The 16,574-nt window shown below is 38.2% G+C and overlaps 2 protein-coding genes across 2 annotated transcripts; both read left to right on the top strand.

Moving 5' to 3' along the window:
- Window positions 1–659: 659 nt before the first annotated feature.
- LOC105058815 (uncharacterized) lies at window positions 660–5,635 on the top strand. The gene is given in 7 exon segments (XM_010941866.4): window positions 660–941; window positions 1,554–1,602; window positions 1,605–1,657; window positions 3,239–3,470; window positions 3,473–3,493; window positions 4,427–4,504; window positions 5,167–5,635. Coding segments are annotated over 7 exon segments (624 nt in total). The 5' UTR covers window positions 660–896; the 3' UTR covers window positions 5,313–5,635.
- Window positions 5,636–7,145: 1,510 nt separating this feature from the next.
- Window positions 7,146–15,194, top strand: LOC105058812 (anthranilate phosphoribosyltransferase, chloroplastic). The gene is made up of 10 exons (XM_010941865.4): window positions 7,146–7,612; window positions 7,787–7,930; window positions 8,014–8,175; window positions 8,266–8,349; window positions 8,638–8,826; window positions 12,537–12,627; window positions 12,809–12,868; window positions 13,077–13,195; window positions 14,641–14,775; window positions 14,897–15,194. The coding sequence occupies exons 1-10, from the start codon at window positions 7,415–7,417 to the stop codon at window positions 14,909–14,911; spliced, it is 1,197 nt and encodes a 398-aa protein (XP_010940167.1). The 5' UTR covers window positions 7,146–7,414; the 3' UTR covers window positions 14,912–15,194.
- Window positions 15,195–16,574: the final 1,380 nt, after the last annotated feature.

Below are 16,574 nucleotides of genomic sequence, written 5' to 3'. Positions count from 1 at the left end.
AGGGCTAACAGAAATATCATTTTTTCCTAAATATATTCGTATTTCTTATCTATTGAAATCATTTATCTATGTAATTATTTGAAACCCCACGTATTGTTAATTGGGTTTGGGCCGACTCAATTTTTGGACCTAAGCACTGAAGTCCGAAAAAAATAAATTCGAACCGGATTCATATGGGGATGTAGCCCGATTTAACCTGATCCATTTCCAGCCCTACGTGCGCCTCTCTTTTTTCCCCCTCCTGCTCAACGCAATTTGCAAGTTTTATGTGGGAATATTTGTATAGGGAGCTTATAAATTCTTTAGACATTCCTACCCTTTTTCCCCAACCTTTCTACTTAAAATTTCTGCTTTTTATACAATCCGGTTGGACCTAATGTGTACTCTGTGGTCTAACAGAAATATTATTTTCCCTTAAACATCTCAGGATTTCTTATCTACTGAAATCATTGATTTATGTAATTATTTGTCCCACGTATCATCGTTAGGGTCGGGCTAATTCAGTTTTTGGCTCTAACGGATAAATCTAGTCAGGTTCAGACCGGAATTGGATTTTTCAAAAATTTTTGGATCTAAGCTCCAAAGTCCAAAGAACACAAATTTCAACCGAGTTCGTATAGGGACGCAGCCCGGTCTAAGCCGGTCCATTTCCAGCCCTATCCGTGCCTCTCTTCTTCCCCCTCCTGGTCGCCCCGCCCCAAGCCCCCGACGCATGCACAAACACAAAAAGAGCTCGATCGCTCCCTCGCTCGCGTGCGGACTGGATGGATTTGAGTCTGGTATTTGGTATTTTCTAGGTCTTAGAGTGAGTGGGAGTGGGCGTGTTGGTGATTTTGTTTTTGGAAAAAAAGAAGCGAAATCGATACCCTACTTCGTTTGTTGTGTTTTTCCGGATCATGGCATGTGCGCAACATCCAGAGCAGGAGGAGACGATCCCAACGGTTTGCATCTCTCTCTTTCTCATGATGTGCTTCCTTCCCTTTGCCCGGATTCAATTGCTAAGTCTTAACACCTCGATTGTACACGGAAATATATGTCGATCCTATTGTTCAATTTGTTACCGATTTGGAGTGGAGTTAGCACGATCAAGTTGGGGTGTGGGGTGGTGGGCGGGCGCGAGGGGATCCATCGGTTCTAGTTGGGGCTGTGAAAGGGAGGACCATTCAGACTCCCATGTTTAGCCTCCTCTGGAAATCGTTCCATGAATATATTTCTTTCAGTTCGAATTTCCACTTTATGTACTCCTACGATTTGCGGAAACGTTGCAGTTTGTTATATTTAACTCGCCTGCTTCACAATGAGAGCACCTGTCGACAGAATGAGTCATTTTTTAGTTCTGCAAGAATAAGAGGGCGAGGAGAGCACGAAGAATTGAACTTTTCCTTTCTCCAAAATGGATAATGACTGCCAGAATGGAGTGCTCATGCACGAATAATTTAGATTAGATGCTGCTGTTGACCATCATAAACACTTAAGGGATGTCCTGGTCAGATTTTATAATAGATACTTGGTAGTGTTTCAAAGATTTCTGATCCCATGTTGTATTAATCCAGGGAAGTCCAAGAATGCCAGGAACAGTTAATTGGGGTACAGCAACAGTCGTGGAGTATTCGCTGGCCTGCTATATGGAGGAAGCAAGGAGGCTGCTGCATCTATTGTAAGATTAATTTTTCTCGAGTTCTTTCTTTTCTGTGGAACACATTTGTACCTAAGGCTCATAGAACTACCTCTGGATTCCTTTTGGATACATACAATAATAATGAAATGATCTGATTTTTAAGAATATTCATGTATAACATGGATTTGCTTTTTCTTATATCCTGAAAACTTTCTTGTTATTTTGCCGGTTCGTGTTGAAGACTTTGGAGTAGACCTTCTAAACTAGATAATTGGGACGATGAACATTTGTGGAGTGACTGGTTGAATGAATGTTACCTTGGTAGGCATCGTGGAGTGATCGACCCACCATTTTTGTGGATTACATTACATGTGGAATAGGGGGAAGTTTGGGAGAAAATGACTTTGGTGATGTTTGAGCATCATAGTCTCAACATCGGTTGGGATTTAGGGCTTCACCTTGATTACTTTCTCTTAGCTGCTAACGGTAGGAACAATTTTCAGTGTATATCTTGATGCCAAGTGTTGTTTGGAGTGGGTTTTGTAATTTCTGTTATTTAGTCCTTGTATTTTCAATTCACTAATTGAGAGTTTTTTGTGCATCATGATCTTACAACAGCGGGCATTGGATATCCCTTCTAGAGCAAATTGGGGGAACTTATGGATGTTTGTGTTGTATCTTGCTGTTTTGGTGTTTTTTTGGAGTACACTCTCTGTGTTGATGTTAGTCGATTTGGACCTATCCATTGCTTTCTTTATTATTTCCCAGACATGATTGTATTTCATCTTCTTGATATGGTAGGTCTACCTATATTCCCTGTACCATTTTGTTATTTTATTGACGCAATCTCCTACTGAGAAAAATGTGGTTCTTTTTGTTTATTAAAAAGTAAGTCGCTATTGATTTCATTTTCGCATTGCAAAAGTATGTCGGATATGTAGGTGCTTCTTGTCAAGCTGAGTTTTTTTTCCCCTTTTCAACCAATAGCTTATATTCTGTTACACAGATACAAAGGAATAGCAGAAAATGTTATCATCATTCTTTTTCATCCTGCTTTCACTTAATGTCTTCAAAACAGATCCTATAACTGCCTAATTTAAATTGCTCATAAAAAATCTGTCTATATTTTAAGTTAATTCCATGTCTTACTCCTGTATTAGGTCTTAATTCTATTTCATTCAATATCTAAACCCAGAAATTTCAGATTAAGCTTACAAATTTTCCCTAGGTCTTCAACTTTCCAACTATCATAGCCCCAACGATCAAGAAACATCATATTTCATCCTTTCCTTGCTACCATTCTTCAACTTTCTTCTCAATCTGTCCAAAAGCATATTTTCTGATAGCAAACATCCAACTAACCTTAGGGATATCATACCATTTTTGGTTCAGACATCTAGATCTTGTCTCATTCCACCAAGCAAACATCTAGATCTTGTCTCATTCAACCAGCAAAATATAGAGAGAAGAGGACTTAGAAGACAGATTCAGTATAGAAGATATGTATGGATTAACTAAGCTAATAATATCTGTTCGATACAATTTGATTTTCCACAAGGCATGAAGAGTTTTCATTGTATTTCTTCTTTTGGGGTTGGTAAGAATGTGCTATCTTGGCAGAGCAAAGATGCAGAAGTGATGTTGAAGCTTGGGAGTACACCAGATAAGCGTGAGCAGTACAGACTAATGAGAGATGCCATGGAGAAAAGGTTCATCCGAGTTGCTCGTGGTTCAATAATTGGTGGTGTTCGCCTTGGCATGTTTACTGCTGCATTCTGTGGCTTGCAGAACCTTCTTGCTGAAAAGCGTGGTGTACATGATGTATTCAATGTTGCTGGAGCTGGTGCTGCCACGCAGCAACCTTTGGTCTTATATGTGAGTTAACAGTTTCTGTGTGAATTCTTTCTGCATTTTCATGAATTGTTAGTTTTTCTGATACATTGGACCAGTGTTTTGTTAAATATTTATCATTTATTTGCATGTGTTTGTGTCCCGTGCCTGCAGTTATAAGGAGCGCTGAGCCCTTTCTTTCTTTCTTTTGTAAAGGAACTGTCCAAAGGCACACTAATTTGTTATCTTAAAATGTGAAGTCATCATGCTGCTTATCACATGAACTTCTACTTTGAACATAAATTTTGTTCAAATTTTTGAGCCCTGATTGAAAAATCACCTCCTTGCTTCTAAGGCCGCTGCTGTTCTATCATGCACATGGCTAGGCCATCTCAAACAGGTCTCAATGTTGTGTTCTTCATAGATGCATAATTTAGAATTTATTTCAGAATTTAAGATTTCTTCCAGCTGGCTTTTGATGCCAAATCCCTTCTATATTGGTGCTAGATCTCTGATAGAGGTCCGTTGTTACAGAGTCACAAAACTAGTAGATTATAGAAAGCTCATCCAATTATCCATGTTTTGTCATGGTCAAAAGATGAGCCATGTTATTTCCTTGTTGTTCATCTATTTGTTAAGTTATAGTGATTTGTTATTCCACAGATTATTCACAACTTGATCAAGATTTTCATATTGATTATTAGTTAGTTGATGTTGTTTGCTATTGTCCTTTCATCTCTTATGCTTGCTGTCTTTTGGATGTACTACTTTTCTTGCTCTCCAATTTGAGGTACTTCTCTAATATCTTTAAATTCTTTTTATTGCAAAGTTCCACACTTTTGTATGTCATTATTTTTGAGTTCGGTAGCTATCGAGGCCTAAATTCTTCACTATGACTATGATGGTCAGTAAGGATTACCACCCACAAGAAAGTTGTTCCTCAACTGACTTCAATTTCAATTTATTCTGTAATTTCAGTGCCAGGTTCTATGTTGTGGCGTGCCAGGAACGTATTGCTTGGTTCAGTCCTTGGAGCTGGAATTTGTTTTCCTCTTGGTAGTACGTTCTTCTTATGCTGTTATATATATATATATATATATATATATTTTGTTGTTGTTGTCACATCCAGTGCTTATATGGCCAAATGTACAATTTGAATGTTGGTATCAGAAAAATAACTTGAAATATTTTTGGTTAAAATGTTACAACAAAATTGGAGCTAATACCATAGCGTTTGTCTTTGGATAGTATGTTTTACATATTAAATATCTCTGTCCCTTCTGACCTTTATTCAGTGGGGTTATTAGAAGGTATGATCTATGGAAACATTGAGGGAGCGACTTGCAAAAACCTTAAATGTATAATCTGCATTTGGTAGCACATAAATGATCTCTTGAACCACTGTGAAAAATGATGATGCAGGAATTTTGAGAAATTCAATCTTCATTTTGTAGTTCCCTTTGTTTACTGTAGCCTAGCTTGAACTTTACATTTGCAACTATATAATGAGCAATGCTCCATGAACATTTGGTACATCATGTTCTCTAACATCGAGCGGTGTTTATGTAAGTCAGCATTGTTCAGGAATTTGTTCTTCAGCTATTTTACTTTTCAAGGATGAAGCATGCTAACTGTTTTCTATTGCTTAATTAAATCTGTTCTTGACATTTTGGAAATCTTTGCATGTATCCTCAGTTAATATATGACGATATTTGCAGGCTGGTTACATCTGAAGCTGGTGGAGAAGGCAAATGAAGAGATTTCGAATTGTAAATTGTCATCTGATTTAAGTGAGAAGGCAGAGATGAGTAATACCCGTGTTGGCGCTGCAATAGAGAGGCTGGAGGGCAGCCTACAAAAATAACTCTTCTCTTACTGAGCTTGGTGTCATCTGTTTTGGTACATCAGGAAGGGATTTGGAGAAAACAAGATGACTGTTGGCCACAAAAACTTGACTGGGCTGAGATGTGAGTCGGCGATTGGTGGGGCCAGTGTAAATTCACCCAGTGCTTTTGCGAATCCTGCGAGCGTCATTAGTTTCTTGCTAAGTCTTTCCTGAGTTAATATGCTATGTATTTTCATAAAGCATCAAGCTTTGGTGCATGCAACTTGTAGTACCACGGAGGCCAGATGCTGTTCAGCATGGCAGGCATAATTGGCAATGGTATAATTGCACCCTTTACATTATTGTTAGGAACTTGCAGGAGGATTTCTTGGACAAATTTATGTAATTTGTTTTTCTACTGAGCCAATCAATCATATCTACTGATTGCATTCCATGGAAGGAGGAGCTGTTAGAAAAGAGACGGAGCACCCTGAGATGTAGGTCATGTTTGGTTGCAGGGTGAATAATTGGAGAGAGCAATTAGCAATCTCTATTCCTGGCTGTTCCTCTATCCAAGGAATAAATCTAATTTCTGTTTGGTTGCGATGCACACTATTTCACGTAATGATTGCGGGATAAGTTCAAGTATTGTTTGGTCGTATGGACCGGGACAAGGAAATCTTACACTTTTTTTCGCTGCCCTGGATGAATTTGGTTGGAGGTATCCCTGCCAAATATTGTTGGAGGGTAATCCATCGAGCCTCGGAATGTGTTCAACAGCTTTTTCGATTCCATTTGGGTCAGGAAAAAGGGACCGTCAATTCCCTTCCATGTGTGGATTGATTGCAAGCTGCAGCACGGGGAAGCTTGCGACGGAGTTAAAAATGAGGAGAGGCTGAGGTGATAGCGCACGGTCTTCGTCACCCTCTCCCTTTCGTCCCATAGTAATTTCCAGGAAATGGATTTCCTGGATCCAGATCTTGGTGTTGTAAATTTTAATCTAGTCCTGGTGATTTACACTTCCAACAGCCCTTACCCGGTGGGCGAACACGTTGCTCACGAAACCCGCTGCGTCCTCGAAACTATGAATTGTCCGAGGACAAAGATGAGGTCAAAACCGAAATTTATGTATGTCAGAAATATATATATATATATATATATATGTATTTTGTTGGAGGAATACAAATACGGAAATCAACTACAATAAAGTCAACTAATTAAACTTATGACTATAAAATAAAATATATTAGTAAGTGGGAGAAAATAAGTTAATAATATAAGAATGTGGCAATTTATTTCTTTTAAATTTTTATTTGGTTAGATATATTATATTAATTTTATAAAAATTATTTATTTTATAAAATATTGTAAATAAAAATAAATTTTATTATATTTAGTTGGTGAAGAAAATTATGACAGAAAAAAATTATATTTAATCAAACATAAATTTATATAAAAATATTATTAAATTTTAAATAAAATTTTTAAATAGATAATTTAAATAATTTTATATTTTTATCTATTATTTTTTATTTATCTATCAACATCGACCATTAGATGTATTTACATAAGCTGCTAAATATTTTTTAAAATTTTATATTAAGATATATATTTTTTATCATAAATAAAGTTTATTATATTTTTGGTATATGAACAAAAATGTATTAACTAAAAAGTTAGGAATATATCTTACCAAAAAATAAATTAGAAATAATTTATTAATAATAAATATATTACATATTCATAAATTGAATGTCAAATCATATCCTTATCGATTTGACCGCTAGGTTAAAAACTGCCGAAACCGGTGGGGCGATGGTAAATATAACCCACCTCCTTGCCACCGAGAAAAGTTGAGGCGATCGAGTGGTTGCGATGCTGGTCCAGCATCACTAGTCCGACCGCCCTCGATCGGTATTCATCCATCATCTTCGTCGTCGTCTTCTTCTTGTCATCCCCCCTCCTCCGCCCAGAACCAAACTGAAACCCCTCTGATCGATCCCGTGTCGGTCTTTCCCTTCCTGGTCGGTTGTCGTCACCGCCGTCTTCTTCTTCGCTTTGGTCTTGGCTTCTGGGTTTCTTTCCTATTTCTTCCCCTTGGGGTTGGGGGCAAGGCGTGAGCCCATCCCACCCCATAATCAATGGCGCTATATGGATGCTTACCCCGCCTCTCTTCTCCGTACGTGGGGAGGCCCTTGCAGCAGCCAAGATGCCACTTTCCCACGTTCCGCCCGGTCCTTCTTCCCCTTGCGGGCGGGCGAGCGAGGAGGCGCTCAATAACTTCCCTGGTGCCCGCCCTACCGACATCAGTAGGGCCGGCCCAGCTCACATTCAAGGAGGTAATGTAATGAATACCCCATGCACCAGGTGCCCTCCCCTCCTCGGGGACCATCTCCTTCCTCCTACTCTTCGGTTTTTACCCATGGATGAATTTTGGTTAAAAGGGTGATGATGCACTGTCATTCTTGGTGGCTGATTGATTGCTCGATTGATCGATTGCCTCGCTGTCTTAGGTGATTGAGTTGCTGATAGACCGGGTCGATCTCTCCGAAGAGGAGGCCGAGGCATCTCTCGACCTTCTGCTTGTCGAGGGGAATGAGGCTCTGATCAGCGCCTTCCTCGTCCTTCTGAGGGCCAAAGGAGAGACCTTTGAAGAGGTAATCCCCTTCCATCTCTTCTCACCGTCAAGATCTTAGCCGGTGACTGATAGACTGAAGCATACGGCTTAAGATGGATGCAGATTGTGGGATTGGCGAGGGCCATGATCAAGTGCAGTGTCAGGGTGGAAGGACTGGATGATGCGGTCGACGTTGTTGGAACGGGCGGTGATGGGGCGAACACCGTGAACATCTCCACCGGTGCTTCTATTCTGGCTGCGGCTGCTGGTGCGAGGGTTGCAAAGGTGAAATGAGTCATGATTAATTGCTTCTTGTTGCCTGGAATTTTAAATGTCATATTAGGGGAATGAATGATGCTCTTGTGTGCCTTCCAGCAAGGAAACCGTGCCAGCTCTTCTGCTTGCGGGAGTGCGGATGTCTTGGAAGCATTGGGCGTGAAAATTGAATTGGGCCCTGAGGTAGAGACGATGAATGATTGCAATAGCTGAAAAAATTTCTTTCATTAAGCTGTATTCTACAGGGCAAATCATTTCTTCTTTTCATATACCATGGTATTGTCCCATTAAGCAAGTGAACAACACCTCAACTTGGTAATCTAGATAACAGAACAAAAGCATGTCCTGACAGCGAAACATGGCATAACATGGTTCGGTCATGCTGTTGCATTTTGGATCTTATGTGCTTTTATAATCAACAAAACATAGTTATATTTATCTTTAGTGCTGATATTACATTTATTGCATAAGGAGGTGAAAAGGTGCGTCAAGGAAGCAGGCATTGGGTTCATGATGGCTCCCAATTACCACCCAGCTATGAAAGTTGTCAGGCCCGTAAGGAAAAGGCTTAAAGTGAAGACAGTATTTAACATTCTTGGACCAATGTTGAATCCAGCACGGGTACCTTTTGCTGTTGTTGGTGTGTACCACGAAGATATCGTAAGTAGATAACATAGTAGACGTTGGTTTGATACTTTTGTTTTAACATTATTAATAGCATACCTTCTGAGATTCTGTTTCTTAAAATAATGTTATTAGTGTTCTTCAGTATGGTCAATATGGTCATGAATTAGGGTCAGTGATATTCTGCAAACTGAAAGTTTTTCCAAAGATATTAACAATTTAATGAGAGAATCAAACCCGCACTCGGAAAGAGCGCATAAGAAGAAGCAAATTTCGGCGAACATGGTAAGTGAAAACTACTCAGAAACAATAGATGCTAGGTCCCTTCCAATTTTAGAAGGAATTTAAGGCAATGGAAGCCTTACTCACGAGTGGTAAGGATATGAAGTGGGTAGAGATGAAGTTTAAAATTTTTTGGGGAAAAAAGGGTGGAGTGGAGGCTTTCTTGATAAAGGGCTCGTTGGTTCACCATAATAACCAATAGGTCCTTTTCCCCACTCTTTGTTCGTCGCCACACTTTATGGATATTTAATGGTTTATCAATCATAATATCATCCAGTAGTTTGGGGTCAACATCTGCACAACAGAAATGTCTGATGCAGTTTAGTTGCAGTTTAAGTTTTTTTTTTTTAATTATTTGTTGGTTTTGTTGTTAGTTAATTTACTGTTGTATTGAATCTAAAGAGTCTTATAACTAGGTCTTTTAGGAGAAGGTCAGGTGTTTCTAACTTTTCAGGGATTTTCATAATCCATTTTCTTTCCTTTTTTTTTTTGCTGAGCTTTTTAGCCCTAATATGAGCGGGAATACCATCTGAAGTTCATTTTTTCAGGTTTTTGATAAATTAAGAAACTTTTGACCCATTAGGATTGCAATTTGAATTTTTTTTTTTCATGGCCTTTTATGTGGAATTGTATAAAATTGCATGTTTTATTTTCAAAATGTCTTTGTGGTGGTTATTTTTGCCTTTTCTCCCTGCTCTTTATGCAGATCAATGCCAACCTTCAGCTCCATTATTGCCCTCCCCTCATAGCCATTTCATTTGTTCATATTCCACTCATTTAACCATGACCTTTATTCATTATTTTTGAAAAAACAAGTGTGATAGACCTAAATCTTGCCAAATATAACTCCACCTTTAAGTTGTGCTTGCCTATTTTAGAATTTTCTTGCTGCTCGTATTGAAATACTACTAAGATGGTTAAGACTCTACCAACCTCTCACTATCAAGTCTATTTCATGTTTCAACCAACTTCCCTTAACATAACATATCTCAGCCCCCAATTGTCTACTACTATGTCATGCACTGTGCAGATTTGGTTGGAAGTAGGCACGAACTATTCTGTTAGTTCAAGCAACACTAAATAAGCTTCTAAGCCTTAGAAACAGGGAATTGGTCTTGGTCAATGATTGGTTTTGACCAGTTGAATTTATCAGAGGAAATATTGACCAGTTCATTTCTTTATTTATAGTCTAAGAAATTAATTGGACTCTATTAAACTAATAACTGTGTTTAAAAAGAAAATGTATGTTGCAATCTTATACTAAACATCAATTATCATCTAGTAAGATAAGATCTTATATATCTCATTCCATAATTTTAATTGACCAGACTGTTATGGCATAAACATTAGTAGCATCCTCATTTCCTTAAAAGCAATAACCTGAAAGGTCCCTATTAGATGCAAACAAAAGCACCATCCTAGGAGAAATATGTCCAGTTATGTTTCTTGTGAGGAACCCCTTGCCTCCCATGCCCTTCCAAGATTTCTTGTGTGAATACTAATCTACTATTTGTGCTCTCAAATTTGTTGTATTATGAACAAACAAAATCCAATAGCCTTTTTGACTCCTAATTGCCAACCCCTTCTAAATTTTCACATGTTCAATGATGAGGTCTTCATAAATTACTTGCAATTTTCTCACTTTATTCCACATCCCATCTATTTGATCAGACCCTGCAATTTGCACACTTAAATTGCTATGCATTTATGCTCTTGAATCTCTCTTTTCCAATCATGAGAGTTTCAATTTTTTTCGAAGGAACAAGTTTTCTTTCCTCCACACATGCTAAAAAGACTCCTAGCTTATGTATTCTTCAAGGTAAGGGAAATACCTTTGTTATCTCCTATATTATTTAACATCTCATCAGGCCGACCAATGTAACTCTCTGGTCCTTTGAACATGTTGATATAATGTACCTTAGCATATTCCTTATTGATCTTCTTAGATTTTTATGTTTATGTGTGCCACCTGTAGGGGTGGCAGAATCTAACCTAAACCTGCCAATCTACATGAACCCACCCAAAACAAATGGATCTGGTGAGGTTTCTTACAAGTTGGAACAATTTGAGGTCAACCCGAGATCAACCCGTTTGGGTTTTGCCTTGGACCCAATGGATCACCCAGAGTAATCCAACCAGGAACCAACTAGCTCATAGGCACAACATAGTTAATAGTTATTTAATTGTTTCCCATGTGACTCAATTCACTAAAAATGGGGTTATAAAGGAGTGACGGACAAGGCAAGCCATGGGATTTTGGAATGGGGGGTTGCATTTTAGCTATTTTATCCTCGATTAATTTATGATGAGCATATAGCCTAAATTCCTAATTTTATTGTGATTATGATGAGAAATTTGTATTTAAATTTGTTTTCCTTGTTTGTGATCTTTGCAAATGAATGAATCATATTTTGCTTTATTTTTTAGTTATAAATGTATGATTGATGAGTGAAGACTTAAACGGGTTGGTAGGTGGTGATGGGTTTCTATAAAATTAACAGCTTGCTTATGGGCTTACAATTTCCAACCCAATTATAAAGGGGTTGGGTATGGGCTGAGAGTTTTTCTAAACCCAAGCTGGCTCCACCCAACCTGAGCCATTGCCACTCCTGGCAACCTGTTAAAGTTGCTTTACATTTGTACAAAACCAAACTTGAGAATGAGATTTGTTTGACTCAGTTGAGAAGGCTATTTCTTTTCATGCTTGAACACCCTCACACTCTCTTTGCCTTGTTCATTTCTTTAACACAAGGGGTAAAACACCAAATACGTATGGTTAATGACCATCAAAACAACTTTCTCACACTCTCTTTGCCTTATTCATTCTTTAACAAAAGGGCCAAAGCCCCAAGTAAATGTGGTTAACGACCATTAAAACATCACATCTCAAAACTTAAACTCTCCCAAATTCTCTCTATCCTTTCCCTCCTGACTCTACAGAGGATAACATTTGTTTCTTCTTCTTCCTTACACAGACCCTCTCAACCTGCCACCTACTCCTCTCTCCTTGCACATATTATCATTAATAAACAAGAATGTGGGAGGATGTTGCACAAAAATAAAATTTGAAGGACCGGACTTAGGGTACTAATTTAAGTTCATTTTGTCCGCCAAATTTGAGTCTTTCTTATTCGAACTAAGGTCACCTTTATATCCTCGTATGGCTGTCCCATTGAATTATTAGGCTAAAATTAATGGTAGAGATGCTATGAGGTTTTGTACCTCAAGTCTTTTGTGTAATTAGATAGCGGTTCACCCAATCATTTGCAGTTGTAAACTCAAAAGGCAATAGAAGCGACCTAGGCCTATATTGGGTATGTTTAACACTTTTGCTGCAAGGCACATGCATGCCCTATGTATGTTTATGTTAAATCAGTCTTATGTTAATATTACTCAAAATTTATTTGTACAATTTCAAAGGCATATTTTATGAATGATAAAGGTGGGATTAATTGCTTGAATAGGTAATGAAGATGGCCAAAGCATTGCAACAGTTTGGAATGAAAAGAGCATTAGTAGTACATTCAGTGGGTTTGGATGAAATAAGTCCACTAGGTAGAATCTCTTATAACATATTCATTTTGCCTGCTCTAAAATCATTCAATTCATTAGAAGTGTCCATGCCATGAGTTCCTGACTTGATGGGTATCTGTCTATGTTATTTATCTTTGAACTCATATGGGGGTAGTTTCCTCACATCTTGACTGACTTGTAATAAACTATTGTGTTTTTGCAGGACCTGGATATTTTCTTGATGTTACTCCTGAAAAGATTCGGAAATTACACTTTGATCCATGTATATAACTTTTTTTGATCATGCTCTTGATACTTTTGACAAGATGAACTGAAGCAAATGCTGTTAGTTTGACAGAAACATGTCTCTCGCAAATGCATTTTGTTGGAACTCTTAATCAAACACAACTATGAATAAAAACTCATTGGCCTTGGTTTTTGTCAAATATTCCAAATATATGTTCCTACTAATCTCGTTCTTGATGATGCAGTGGAATTTGGTATTCATCGATGTACTATAGAAAGCTTAAAAGGGGGAGATGCCGAATTCAATGCTAAAGTTCTTAGAGATGTTCTGTCTGGTCAGAAGGGATCAATTGCAGATGCTTTTGTAAGTCACTCTGTCTGAATTATCTGCTAAATGAGGTTGATCTTGTTTCCTTTGTTCTGTTCTCAGGGCGGCAAAGTTTTTCTTCTTTAATCAGTGATCACTAAGCACTACCTACTTTTCAGTTTATTTGACCATCTGAAACTCTGTTGTGGTCCTTATAAGATATCATGGTATTGTCTTCAGTGATAAAATTGATCAGTACCTCCTGAGGACAAACTGGACTGACTACTTCAGATATGGTCTGGTCTGAGGTTTATTTTGTTATCATGACATATATAATGGTTTATTTTAAGAATTTCCTAAAGAATCTTAATTTTGTCACTGTGCAAAACTTTGACGATATGAAACCATCACATTGCAAAAGAAAATCAAGTTGCTTAAATTATTCATTAAGAAGTTAAGATGTCCTCAGTTACATTTCTTGTACTAATTTTTTTTCAAATCTTCAAGGCAAGAAAATGTGACCATAAGTGCATGCCGGACAAAATTTTAACTTTCAGGAAAAAAAGAGTATAAACTTTTACGAACGTCATTCATGATTGTCTTAACCAATGGCCACAAAATCCTCTTTCTTTCACACTTTTAGTTATCACTGAGCAGATTCAAATGTAACATATAGTTTCAGTTTGACCGGTTTTGAGCATTTAGATTTCCTATCCAAAAAAATTTGAGTACAAGGTAAAAGAATATGTAGAAGGTTAACAAAATTCTGCAATTCAAGTAAAATTGATTCTGCAATCATTTCATCTGATAACAAGTAGTCTGGCAAAATGTGATAGTTCAAAATATCAAACTGGTAAGGGACAGTCTGGATGCATGAGTGTCCCAGCATCGCAGGTTATGGGAGGGTTAGAAGTGCACAGCCTTGGTCCTGCATGCAGAGAGGCTGTTTTTCCATTCTGAACCTGTAGCCTCTAGGTTATGATGGAGCAAACTTAACTTTTCAAGAAGGCTTGCCTTCTCAAAAATATCAAATCGATCATTAAACTAAACATTTAACCTGACACCCAAATCTTATGGGACTTAATGTGGATTGCCATGGTCATCATTTGTGATCAGTTTCTTTGAGTAGTTTCAGTTCTATTCTTTTCTTTTTATAATATAGCCGACTAAAACCAACTGTGGAGCATGAATTCCTGTGCGTAGGATTTTAAAATCTTTTCAGGGAAGATACTGGCATTCACTTTTTGGTAAACCAAAAGCTTTAAGCGGCTTGACATCATACCTGTGTGCTAGATACATGGTTGGCATGATAGTTCCTTCACTCTACCTGCTCATAACTCCAATAGTTGCTTGCTACAGACAGTGGAATATACAGCTCGTTTTAGCCAGAACCTATGGAATAAATATTAAATTGACTAAAATAAGTCACCGGCAGTGGCAGCTTGTTTAACTGATTTATTACTCTGTCTCTCTCTGACAAAGTTGTTTTATTGAACATTCAGGTATTGAATGCGGCAGCTGCACTTTTGGTTAGTGGTCGTGTGAACACTTTGGGCGAAGGAGTGGCTCTAGCGCAAGAGACACATCTGTCTGGCAAAGCCATTGATACACTGGAGTTATGGATAAGACTCTCCAATGTAGGTGTATTTACTCTGTAAATGGTTGCTTCGCTAGTTGTGTTTGCTTGCTTATCGATTTTGGAGATTCTCAAAGTTCAGTTTTAGTTTCACTTTTCCTCGTTTTATGTGGTGAATGCAGAAATTGAGAGGATAAGCCAGCCGTCTGTTCAATCTGAATAATTGTGCCTGTGATTCAGAAGTATAAGGTGTAGCAGGACGACACCAGTATAAGCCACCGGTTCTTTAACTTATGGGGCATTAGTTTTTTTTCCATATCCATGCTAGGGCGTGTTCTCTATCATTTGTTGGTGGTTGCCGTTCCCTTTTCTGTTTGTCGGTTCTTTGCTGATTAAGAACGGATGTTGGGACTATGAAATTCTAATGAAAATCAGCTTGATTGGATCTACTGATCTAAGCAGGCTGCCCCATTGAAAGAACTAACACTCCAAAAGGGCCCCAGCTTTCGCTCCAAAAAAGGGAGATCTACAGCTTACTGCTCACAGAAACATCCAACCTTACGGTCGAGTGGCTGCACATCCTTCTAATCTTCTATTCATCAACTATTCATCAAATTTTCGGCTTTGCCCAAGGTTGATGATATTGGCTGGAAAGGAGAAGAGAAGAATTGGTTAGAAAATTGGTAAGCTCAAAAAATTGGTAAAAATCATACCATTTTTCTGAACTATTCGTTATTGGTCCCATTTCTCATCATCTTATCTGTATTATTTCAAATAAATTGAAAATTACTAATATTTTTATTTAAAAGAAAAAAGAAAAGGTGGGGGTTGATACAACAAGTTTACTAACTTTGACGACTTGGCATCCGATTAATACTCCTAGACATTGAGGAGGAGGGGGGGGGGGTGTGTGGGCGAGCGAGCATTGTTTCATCTGCCAATGATTTCAATGGCTGGTTAGCGTTAGTGGACGATGTCTAGATTTGTCATGTCAGAGTTTACTTGTAGTTGCATCAAAGTATAAAAGTTTCCCATTTTTGCTCGAGTATGATGGTTCAGCATTGTCCGCTCTTTTTTGTTTTTCCCTCTTTATTAAGACGGGTTAGACATATAAGTTTAGTACGAGTACAATCATAAAAATAAAAAAAAAGCACATCATGAAATGACGTAGAGTTGAGTGCTTAGTAATAAAAGAGACGATTCAATTTGCTGCATTATTCAGATGTGCTAGAGGTCCAAAGACACATCCTCTTAATGCTCTCAATGCATCACACAATAGTGGATAAATTAGAGCTGTTTTTGGCTTGCCTCTGCAATCAACTCGCAACAGTGGTAGTCTCTTTCAATGATGATATGACGCACTCATAGTGTTCGTCCCGTATATATATATATATATGACACCTGTCCAAACTTCTGCAAACTTCTGCCTCGGGGATAGAAAAATCCACCAAATGGCTCCCTCTTGCTATTATACGTCTTGAGTCTGGCCTCGGATCATAAAATTAGCACTTTCTCTACTATCAAACACGCTGCTATCTAAGTTGATTTTAATAATATCCAAAGGTGAGGGCTCCCAGCTGATGAATACCCTCCAAGTTGCTATAAGCGTCCGTCTCGTATATATATATGACACCTGTCCAAACCGTTTGAAGCTCTGCCTCGGGGATAGAAAAATCCACCAAATGGCTCCCTCTTGCTATTATACGTCTTGAGTCTGAGCCTCGGATCACAAAATTAGCACCTTCTCTACTATCAAACACGCTGCTATCTAAGTTGATCTTAACAACATCCAAAGGTGAGGGCTCCCAGCTGATGAATACCCTCCAAGTTGCTATAAAAGCAAAGTGGGAGTCCCAAGTG

The sequence above is a fragment of the Elaeis guineensis genome, chromosome 15 (assembly GCF_000442705.2).
Source record: "Elaeis guineensis isolate ETL-2024a chromosome 15, EG11, whole genome shotgun sequence".
NCBI classification, from domain to species: domain Eukaryota; kingdom Viridiplantae; phylum Streptophyta; class Magnoliopsida; order Arecales; family Arecaceae; genus Elaeis; species Elaeis guineensis.
Note: the sequence above shows the minus strand (reverse complement) of the source record. Positions and strands in the feature narration are given on the sequence as shown.

Excerpts from the sequence above, each read along its gene's own strand:
- LOC105058812 (XM_010941865.4), top strand. The coding sequence starts at position 7,415 with ATGGCGCTATATGGATGCTTACCCCGCCTCTCTTCTCCGTACGTGGGG. Across the intron at positions 12,869-13,076 it reads GAAATTACACTTTGATCCAT|TGGAATTTGGTATTCATCGA; the intron begins GTATATAACTTT and ends TTGATGATGCAG. Across the intron at positions 13,196-14,640 it reads GATCAATTGCAGATGCTTTT|GTATTGAATGCGGCAGCTGC; the intron begins GTAAGTCACTCT and ends TTGAACATTCAG.